The sequence below is a fragment of the Habropoda laboriosa genome, unplaced genomic scaffold (assembly GCF_001263275.1).
Source record: "Habropoda laboriosa isolate 0110345459 unplaced genomic scaffold, ASM126327v1 scaffold92, whole genome shotgun sequence".
NCBI lineage: Eukaryota > Metazoa > Arthropoda > Insecta > Hymenoptera > Apidae > Habropoda > Habropoda laboriosa.
The window spans coordinates 1792243-1803260 of NW_017100268.1; the positions used below are offsets into that span (position 1 = coordinate 1792243).

At 42.3% G+C, this 11018-nt stretch overlaps 1 protein-coding gene across 2 annotated transcripts in view; it reads left to right on the forward strand.

The window, feature by feature from the left end:
* The first annotated feature begins 3240 nt into the window (after nucleotides 1–3240).
* Nucleotides 3241–11018, forward strand: part of LOC108573439 (hairy/enhancer-of-split related with YRPW motif protein 1-like) — a 52791-nt gene continuing 45013 nt past the window's right edge. Inside the window, exons 1-2 of one of the 2 annotated variants that reach the window (XM_017935890.1) lie at nucleotides 3241–3489; nucleotides 3726–4352. In XM_017935890.1, coding sequence (XP_017791379.1) covers nucleotides 4288–4352 — 65 coding nt within the window. In that variant the 5' untranslated portion in view covers nucleotides 3241–3489; nucleotides 3726–4287. Of the gene's footprint in view, nucleotides 3490–3622; nucleotides 4353–11018 lie in introns of those variants that run through there. The other variant, XM_017935889.1, reaches the window with a different exon arrangement.

The following is an 11018-nucleotide window of genomic DNA, read 5'->3' on the forward strand; positions in this document are numbered from 1 at the left end:
GTTCACTTTCTCGGTAACGTGAAACATTTAAGCTGAATACATTGTATATCGGGTATATTAAGCAACGGTCTCTCGTTACGCCGAGCTTGTTCGTCGTTAAATATGGCCACGATTGCAAATCTGGTGTCTTTGAAGTAACGATACAATTTATTGTTTTCGCGTGGACGTGAAACCTTTTTTTTATATACACAGTATCTTTCACGAAAATATAACATTCATCTGTTTTAATCGTAGTTATTATTTCGACGAATTTGCACGAAAGCGAAAACATCGTGTGCCCAACTTTTTATATACGTATGTATACATACGTGTAGATCCCCTATTTAAGAACTGGATCGTTCGTCTTGGAATTACTTGTCCATCGACAGGCAAGCGGTCGTTTACATAATCAGAAACACTTATACTTTCTAGTCCGTCTGTGGACGTTTAACATCATAAAAGTGTTTCGTAATGCGTAAATCGCGTCGGTGAAAACGCATCGTTAGCTGCATTCTTTCCACGCGTACCGGCGTAATTTCGTTTTAGTTTTAATGCAGTCGCGCGACCGACCAATGAGCGTGATCACCTGCGCGACGTGTTCGATTGTAAAACGCGCGTGTGTAACAGAAGCGAGATCTGGATTCCATAGGTGACCTGGTAAAAGCTAGCCAAAGTATGTCGTCTAGAACGGAGTGCTTTGATCGAGACTAGGGGAATCGATTAATCGTGCAAGTAAATCGAACACCGCGTTTGTACTTTCCTCGGTTTTATGCCTCTGTCTCGTTTTAACGTAACGGGGTGGTGTGCAATGACCTTATTCCTAAAGGTTGCCTCTTTGTCAACCGTAGCCATCGTATGTATTATTTAAAAGAATCGTGCACAACTACAAATTGATCGCAAACTGGCACGTTCTTAAATCGCTCAGGCTATCGATTCATGAAATATTGATCGTTCTAATCGTGCCTATAAGCACGCGATTCTCCGTACTGTAAATTGATCCTCTATCTCGACAAGAAGAAAGAAAGAAAAAACACGATTATCCCCCAATAAAAAGTTAATTTGCAGAAAATATTCTCAATCTCCCCTCCTCTCCCGCTTTTGTTTCGCGCGTTATTTCTTCCGGTAAAACTGCTCCAATAACCCAGTTCTCGTAACGCAAGCTCGCGCTGAAATTCACGCGAAGTAACGCTGCGGACGCTGAATAATTAAAATTCAATCCGTCCCGGGGTTAAATACGAACTCGACAACGTTCGGTAGAAACCGGGTGTGTAGCGTGTGCGTGAAAGATTTCGCGAAGGTACGCAACGTCACGGGCGCAGGTATAAACACGTCGTTGAATCGCGCGAGAACGAGAACTATCATTACCGCGTGTTTTCGCATCACAGCGGAGCCTGAATACCCGTCGAGTTTGCGGACTTGTACTTCGTTTCTATCCGACCGGCAGGGAGGAGGAAAGAGCTAGCTTCAGGCACGTATAGCCGTGATCGAGAGCGAACAAGGAGAAACGGAGTAGAATAAAAGGTGGCGAGAGAGACGGTCGACGGTCTCTCGTAGAGTGGGATGCAGTCGTTGAGGAGAGCACCAGCAACGGCAGTGGAAAAGGAGCATGGGAGGGGGGTGCAGAGGAACGGAGAGGGTAAAGCGAGCGCGTGACAGGACACGTGACCGGGAGCACACGGTGCTCGCGTGACCGGCCCCGTGACGTCACGCGCACGTGTCACATAGCGTGGTAACCGCTTATCCCTCTCCTCGGTCGACACTGCGTCCCAACGAACGTTCCTCACCTTCCGCCGTCCCCCCCCCCTTCGCGCGTTGTTCACCACTCCCCATGTTGGTCAGTAACGTCTCAAGCCCCCACTTCACCCCCTTCGTCGTAGACTTTCACCTGGAAAGTCACCATTTTTTTTTTTTTCCCTCTGCACCTCCGCCTCACCACCATCGCCCACAGGATCTCCTAGGCGCTTCTGCTCGTGTCCGCGAAGCGACCAGCCGAACGAACGGATTTGCATCATCGCATCGCGCCGAGACGTTACGTGACACGACGCCGATCCTCCTCCGGAGTTGAGGGAGGTAGGAAAAAAAATAGCTGGTTTCTCCTCGGCGAGCATCGTCGAATCGTATCGACGAGATTCCAGCGAAATGGAAGGGTGAAAGCGTGTGCACTCGAGAAATTTTAGTCGGCTTGGTGGCACGGGTGGTATACCGGGCAAACGCTAACATCATATACGCTTGGTATATACATTCTGAGTTCCGTGGTGATTTCGAGAAACACGGAGGGATCTTATCTGCTGCTCGGTCGTTCGTTGTAAGGTAATTTGTTTTCACTGTCTGCGCCGCGAAATTTTGGTCCTTGAATTTCTGATACCGCTGAAAGATATACTGTGGCTCCGTGTGTGTATATATATGTATGTACGTTCGGTATGCGAGTATCATGTACACGTGTTTATTTATGTCCACATCGCAACGTGCGGTGGCATATACATGTTAATGCAACACACAACGGTATTCTTCAACTTGTCGCTTAATTATTATCTTCACCGAGTTACGACGATTCAAGCCTGTACGTAAGATGCCAAGTAATCAACGCGCCGTTAGTTTCGTGAAATTCTGTAACACGAAAGAGGAACAATGCTCTTCCGTATTGAATTGTGAATATATGAGTTAGAGATGAACTAATCGAGAGAAAAAACGTGGTACGAGTATCAGCCAGCAAGTCGCATTAATTGGAAGAATATGTATGTTAGGTGTAGATTAACCTTCTTTGTTTTTGTTTTTGTACAATATACACGCGCACGTATCGCTGAAGCTATTTCGAGATCGCTATATCGATCCACACGTGATGTATCAAGAACAAATTGCCTTATCAGGGCATTTCTCAAAGCTCGCGACAGTTACTGCCGTCCGAAGATATCGCAGATTACAAAAACTCAAGCTAGGTAATAATTGCTTATTTATTATCTGTATAAAGGTTACCGTATTTTAACAAGGTCGTTAAGATTAGACCGATAAAAGAATTACAATGTAACTCTGTAAGTACGATTGCATATACTTACCTACCGATACTTATATTATGTGAGTAGAAATAATGAAGATATCAATTAAGCGTGTCGAGCTTTGAGCTGCGTGGCTCCAGAATTGATGGGCCGCGCCTGAGACGGTTCTGGATCGCTCCCACCAGTGGTCTGCGTGCCACACCGCGGCCCATCGCGAGAATCGAACAGGGCCGCGCATTATACGCGTAGTGTAGCCTGCCAAGGAAACGACACGCGTTTGTGTACGTCGCGATACGAGCTTTGAACGAGATTCTTTTTATTTTTGTCATTCTTTAAATTCCAATCACGAGCTAATGCGGTACGAGATAGCGCGTCGATAGAGAGGGTGCATGCGATTGATTGAGGATTCAATCGTGCATATAACGTAATCATCTGTTTAGAATACATCTCGAGCGCCGCCAAGCATTGCCACGTGAAATTCGTAAAGTGCATGCGTATGTACCCCATGAGGTAACTGGTACGTTGACACGCCAGCAAATACATCGCCCGTTTAATTCCTACGGCCCTGCCAGTTAGTATATCGCGGAATTTCGCGGTCGAACGAGTCAACGGCCTTATCGTCGTTCGCATTTATGTATCAGAATCAAACCATATTTTTCTCTTTCTTCCTGTTATCGCTCGTTTGTGCGTAAACGTGTCTCGAGGCGGATGGCTACCAAATCAGCTTTAAAACTTTGATCGTTACGATTGTAGGAGTCGCTGTGACGAGAAATCGATCGGCGATCATCGGTTCCGAAAAAAGAAATCGGGAAGTAGGAAAGAAGACGAAGAAGAAAAGAAGAGGGCGCCAGTACAGATATATCGGTGAGTGTGACTGGACGGAAAGACGTGGGCGATTCCCAAGTACCGGCCTCCTGGTCCGTCGTGTCGTTACGAGTGTGTCAGTGAGTTTGTGGAGGCGAACCTAACCTAGTCGTCGGGTGCGCACTATCGATCAAGGAGCCATTGGTTTGAAGAGGACTTTGTCTCTTTTGAGATACTGGTTATGCACGCGTAATTTCGCGATCAGTGGAAACACGTCTGTGCTTGTCGTTGAATTTCGCGCTCAATTACAGCGAGTTGCTTCTCTAACGTGCGTGTTACGAGCGTGATTTCGAAGAAAGTTTTTTCGATCGTCGTGTGAAAACGGGAGCGGATAAAAAAGGGGACGAATAAAAAAGTTAAAGGCAAACGAGTAGAGGAGAAACTAACGGTGGCAGCGATTGGAAATCGGAAGTGATCGTGTTGTGTATTGGAAGCGATTCTATGTGGCAAGATGATGGAGACACAGAATTATTGGGAGGACAACTCCGCTCATTCTATGCAAGTAAAATACGAGAGGTAAGTGTTCACATTATTGCTAATATTTCAAAAATATTGTTCTCGCGAGAGTTTACTATCTTTATCAGAAGATTTAGTGAAATTTTCCTAATAAGTAATATTTATTGCGAAGTTTCTAATTGTCGAATGTTAAGTGAGAAAAGTATATTTAATTATTTCTATGTATTTGTGTCATTTCGATCATGAATAATAGCGCATTATAAAGCACTCGCACACGACATGAATCACCGCTGCATTCTAGATTCTTTTTCAACGCCAGATGAACGTTCCACGCTGTCGACCTTGACGGCATTATTCAGTCTAATACCATCCAAAAATATTTACATGGGTCTACTACACCTGCATCGAGAGCACTCATTAAGTAGGGTGAGCCAATGTTCGCGTGACTCGTGTTCCACGGGTATATTATTATAGCTTCGTTACTATGTTTAGCTTTTATGCACGTGGGGCCGTTCAAAACAAGCGACCACAAAGTAACGTATTATCATGGTGTGCGAATTTTAGGAAATTTTTTTATTGCAATATGTGGCTTGTGGATTATGCAAGAGTACGTGATAAACGAAAACATGAAACGTCGTTGTTACGCTCGTGTCAATCGATGACAAGCGATCTTGTTTAATTAAATATTTATTCGTGTGCGGTAATCCTGTTTGTATTAATCGATTCCTGTAAGATTAACTCGCTAAATTTCCCAATGGTATTTGTATCAAAATCTTGCTACTGAAGCTGCATAAACAACGATCTATCGATTTGAGGAAAAGATTAACGTGGGTTTATACGTTTCTTAGCAATACGGAAAACTACAACGCTTATTATCGTGACCATACAGGTGTTCAATTTTGACGTCTCCCTTCCCTTCTCTTGGCCACCCACTCTTGTTAGCCTTTTATTTTATCCACTCTACGATATTGATAATTAGACTCCTACTGATATGACTTGTATCATTTCGATGATTGACTTGTATCAGTCCGTCCATTGCCAAAAAATTGATGGCTGCGCGACAGATAAGATAAACGACGGCTCTATCATTGAACAGAGTGGTGTCAAATACGTACTTAGATATCGCGGTTGTATATTCGTTCACGCGCAACCGACCGATCGATCGATTCGTTAGCGATTTAAAATGTTGCTCGAGAATCCGCAAGCAGAGCAACACAGTGAATTGAAAATAGCCCCGTCGGTCGTGATCTAAGAGTAATTACAAGTTAATTACAGTTTATCGCGGCGGTTCTAACCTATAACTATCTGCGTAATAGATGATTCTGCGCGTGAGTAATATCAAATCGAATCGAATCGAGATCAATCGCCGCTAGCACTATTTATGGTGCAATTCAATAAGAACATACACGTTTTTTCACGCTGTATGGAAGAGAGAAATAGAAGTCACTTTACGCCCCGACTTTTGTTACATTTTACCATATCGACGAAGGACATGGTTTTTCAGAGAAACCTTGTGGTAATACATCGAGCGTGTTACATTGATATTCGAGGCCTCTATTGTCAAGGGAAGTGACGTCTACGCGTATCCAAGCCGCTCGTTCAGAAGTTCGTAACGAGCGACTTTCACGAGTGTGTCAGCACGGTCAGTCATAAACACTTGCGAGAAATCCAGAATAGATTGGAGACACGATCTATACATCAAACCGTCGAGGGGCGCGCTGACGGCGCTCGCAGCAGCAACCAGGCAATTTCTTCAGGCCACGCTATAGAACACAGTTTCGCATCTTGGCCGCTTGAACCGTTGCATCGGCCATTGACACTGCAGATCGATGCGCACGGATTTATTTGAGCACCATCTATATAGCGCGTAGTCGTATGCGTGGCTTGGGTCGTGTGTTCTAGCGCGATAACGCGTTCCTTGAATTTAACTTGGTAATTGAACTAGCTTTTTTATTCCTTCTTTATCCACCTTCGATGGCGCTGCACTGATTCCTCCGTTCTTCGAAATCGTGCTCGAAAGATTATCGTGCAGTCAGGCGATAGCAATTGAAAGGGGATTGAAATGATCGACCGTGTAGCGTCACTAACCGCCAGACACACGATGAAATCATCGATTTTTTTAAATCTCGTGGAATAATGGCGTCGTGACATTGAGTTCGAGTTCGTGGGACTCGTAAGTCCAATTTTCAAGATAATGAGACGCGCGAATTGTACAAATACAAAACACCGTGTGACATTGTGGCTTGATTATCGGTGATTCGAAGGAGCAATAACTCCACGCATTTGTCAAGGGTATGTGCAGATAAGACAATACTCTTCATTGGTCGTTGATGTGTTAGATACGGCGACGACCGCTGTGCCAACGACACCTTCGGTTTCCTGTCACGGATGATCACGTTAATTGACGCAATCTGAATAAAGCACCGCGTCATGGAAAGTAACGCACACATGTTTGTTCGAGAATGTCATGGGTGGGTGTATATTACGTATTCTACAATTTCGGTGATACCATACACATCGCAAATGATAGAGTTTATTAAGTAGCCGAGGTAATTTCCCCAAGCCGGATGTTTTTTTTTTAGAGTCACTGTTGCCTTCACGCCTTATCCAACAAGTTGCAAAATAAAATTCGTGCGTAATAGAGATCTCGATTATCCAAGTTAATGAGAACAGATGATTACAGTCATACTTATTTACAAAAGCAAGGAGATGAATATAATTCAATAATAAATTAACTTTTCGTAATTTTGATCTCATTCTAATACCTAGTTTTTTTTTTGTATTACACGTGCATATATGGAACATTTCCTACAGACGTTAAAATTTTGACAAGGTTAAACCCGAGAACTTATCAAAAATAAATTAACATTTTATGTTTATTCAACGACATATTTGCCAACGATGTGATAAGTTTAAACAAAGTGTTACTCCTTGATTGAGCAGTGTCAATTAACTCTTCGCAAATGTATTCGATTCCGTATGATCTTAATTTATTCAAAGATAAAAAAAACTTTACGAAGAATTCTTAATTGTAAATCTCTACTTGTGCACAACTCTCTTAATTAACCTTGCTAGATTTAAAATCAATTCTATTATCATTTTCAAAAATCAATAGTTAGGGTTTTTTTTGTTTCATCGATACTCTCGATCAATCGAAAAAATCAGTTCGATTTCTTCGAATATCTGATAAGTCCTATTTTAACCTAGTTAAACCACGTTGATTAAACGTTATTTACTCTATTTCACAAGCGTTATACGTGCACCGCGTATTAAACTGCTTTTTCAAGTAAAATTCCGGACAACCGTGCGATCATAAAAATTCAAATTCCAGTTAATCGACATTCCGCCGTATTCCTTTAAAATTCACACGATTTTACGCTCGATTCGCATCGTTCCGCCGGTGACTAATCTCATAGCAGGGAGTAGCATTCGTGGAGCCTCAAAATGGCGAAGGACGATCCTTTGCTTCTTGTTTTCCGTGGTTTGCACACTGCGATCGCTCGTTATACGGCCCGCGTCTCTCTCTGCTTTCGGTCACGTAGGCATGCGTTCCCTCTCAGGCGCGCGGGAATTTACAAACACAGGCCAACATTATCGATTGGATCGTTAAGATGTCCTGTATGCAGGTGTTCTATATCTGTTCAAGGAACGTTGTAACCGCACATATGTACATACGTTCCACGAATTTCCTATTTTGCTACTTTCCGTTTGAAGAAGATCACCATTTGTACAGAAACGAACTGGAATTTTCATGAAAACACACGGTTCGTTTTCAACGGAGAGTATCTCGAAATTCGAGGATAAAAGCCGCAAAGTACCTGCATCCTCGAACAATAATAGCTGTTCATATGTATGGAGGTCGATGCAGCAGAGAAGGGAATTGCATCGATCAACGATAAATTATAGTTGTACGAGACAACCATGTCAACCCGACCGACAGTGACCGTAATAGTTGTATTGAATGCAATTAACACGCGCGCGCATATGTATGTGTGTCTTTCTCCCTCTCGTTCTTTCGGTTGTGCACAAAACGTAGGTTCGATCTCGTATTTCTATTTCACCATCCTGCACAGATATTTTCCCCGTTCGCCGTGTACAAGCTTATCGTAGATCAAAGCTGAAGGTCCTTCGACACACTTCGTCTTGATAGTGCCCTGCAGCGGACGAACAATATCGATCTCATTTCGTTCTCGATACATATTTCTTCTCCCTGGATTGACGCGACTTGGCTGAATTTAAATTTTCAATATTTCGAATTTCATTGGTTGAACTTGAAATTCTAATATTTTGAACTTCATTGGGTGAATTCAAATGGTGCTTACTTTAATGGCAGCAGAAATTGGGAACGATGGCCGTTAGCGAAATTCGATCCGGCCTGCGTGCTACTTTTTCATCGCGTCCTTCAGGCAGCTGCGTGTATGCACGTGTGCGAAACAAAAAATCTGTGAGCCGATCGGCTACTGTTTACTTTTCTCAGGTTCGTTTGACCAACACGTGCACGCTTCGTCCTCTTGGTTGCGTTTGTTTGTTCCTTTGAGCGACGGGATGCCAGTAGAGAGTTGTTATGTCATGTTTTGACGTGGTAAATTTCGCGTAAATTTCTTTGTTTTCGATGGTTATTTTAACGAGAATCAAGAGGATACGATAGAAGAGCAATCGTAAGAATGAGTACGTATAATATTTATCAAACAGAAGCTACAAGCATTAACCGCGTGTTTTTCCTTTCGTGAAATCGCGAATTTAATGATGTACCGGCGTTTCGTAATCGCCACGAATTTATTATTTTACGACCCTCTGTTTGGTATATTAAAAGTTTTCCATTCATGGATCCGTTTTTGCGTCTCGTGAGCTCTTTATTCTGTAACCGTTCGCCCTTCATTTGCGCGGCGAATGTCACGGAGTGCTTGTTAAACGAATCGTAACTTGAGGTTACGCGAAGCGATGTCTGATCACGATGTTTGTTTCTACTGCGAGATGTTCTTTGAATTTACGTACAAGCACGTCAAATTTTGCGGAATTGCGGTCATAGTCACCGATTTTTCTCTAACTCGTGCTAAACTACAATGTAAAATTTTAGTTTCCTATCTCGAACGATTTTTCAGTTATTCAATATTAAAATTTTGAAAAATTCGACGAAATCAGCTGACATAATGTCATTGCTTTAATCGTCAGATTTCAACTTTATTTAATGATAATGAAAAACAAAAATTATTAACAAATTAAAAATAAAGTATTTTCTGGATTAAACATTGAACTTTCTTATAAAGTAAGTATAGAGTAAAGAACTTAATTTTTGTAACAATTTGAATTATCTACTATTTATTTGTTAGTTTACTTATTAATTTCTGAATATTCCCTGATATATTGTTACCAATTCATCTTGTTTGCTACATACAACTAAGATGAATCAGGCTGAATCGTAAAACGCGCTTCAATCAGCGGATATGTACATATGTATGTATATACTTTATTACTTATCTTTACTTCTTACGTCTCTTACCACCGGTCGTTTAATCAGGGATTAACATGGCCAAACACTAGCCACGGATGTCTATTCCTCGTCGCTTCAAAACACAATAATAAAGCTAGTGGTCGCAACCTTATGACCAGCGGCAATATTGTACGTGCACGAACTGTACAACATATATACATATATATATTAATCATCTCCCTTTCATTCTCCCTCGTAAAACGTCAGCTAATCAAAAGACTCGTACGTTTGGCACGCGTTAATCTGCCGCTTAACGACTTCCGTTTGCGCAGGGAATTATGAAATACATGTAGTTCAAGTAATTACAAATTGATTCTCTCGAGACACGTTCAAAGATGTATCGATCGATAATTAAATTCTCGTTGATTGGGGATAATATATTCACAAAGGAAACCAGGGAATTTTACCTGTCACAGAAATCGTTGTTTTTTTTCTCGCTCGTTTAGGCGTGATCTGCGACGAAAGATAATGCTTTCGAGCGACGGAGAAGAGCGGACGGAAAATTTCGACGATAAAAGCGGTAAGTGTCGCGATAAGGTTTAACAAGCGGTGTGCAACTCTCTGGTACAATTACTTCTGGCATTCACGAAAATTCGGTCCCGCTAACGACCCCGTCGTTAATTCTGTTTTATTGGCAATCGACCGGCCGTGTAATTCCGACGACGCGACGTGCCCGAGAGACGTTCAGTGTCGTTCGAGAAAAAGTGAGAGTTACCTTGGTTATTCCACGTTGATCGACCGTGTGCCTCTGTTCTGTGTGTGTGTGCGTGCTCGTGCACGTGTGTCCGTATACGAGCATCGGAGAGGGGCTTCTATTACTGATGAATGTGCGTACGCGTGTGAGTGGGTGTGGAAAACAGTACAGCGATTTGATTAGGCGGGAGAGATGATTCATTGTGAAAAACTTCAAATTGTTATAACGTAGGAGAGCGTGGAGAGATAAACAGAGAGTTCGATGCTTCTCCATATTTGCTACTACTATTCATCAAAGGGTGAATTTTCATGTGCAGAAGGATGAATCCATATGAAAAAATAAGTCAAAGATGTAGAGTAATATTTTTTTCATAGGAAGCTTAGTGTTCGAATAAATCGAACGCTGAAGATTCGTCGAGTGCACGTGCACTTGCACATGATCTCACTTATGCTTACGTCTAACAAATATTACTGCAAACTACTTGTTTGAGTTCCTCGCATTAGATAGCGTTGGATAAACGGTGAAACAAGAGTAAGGACCA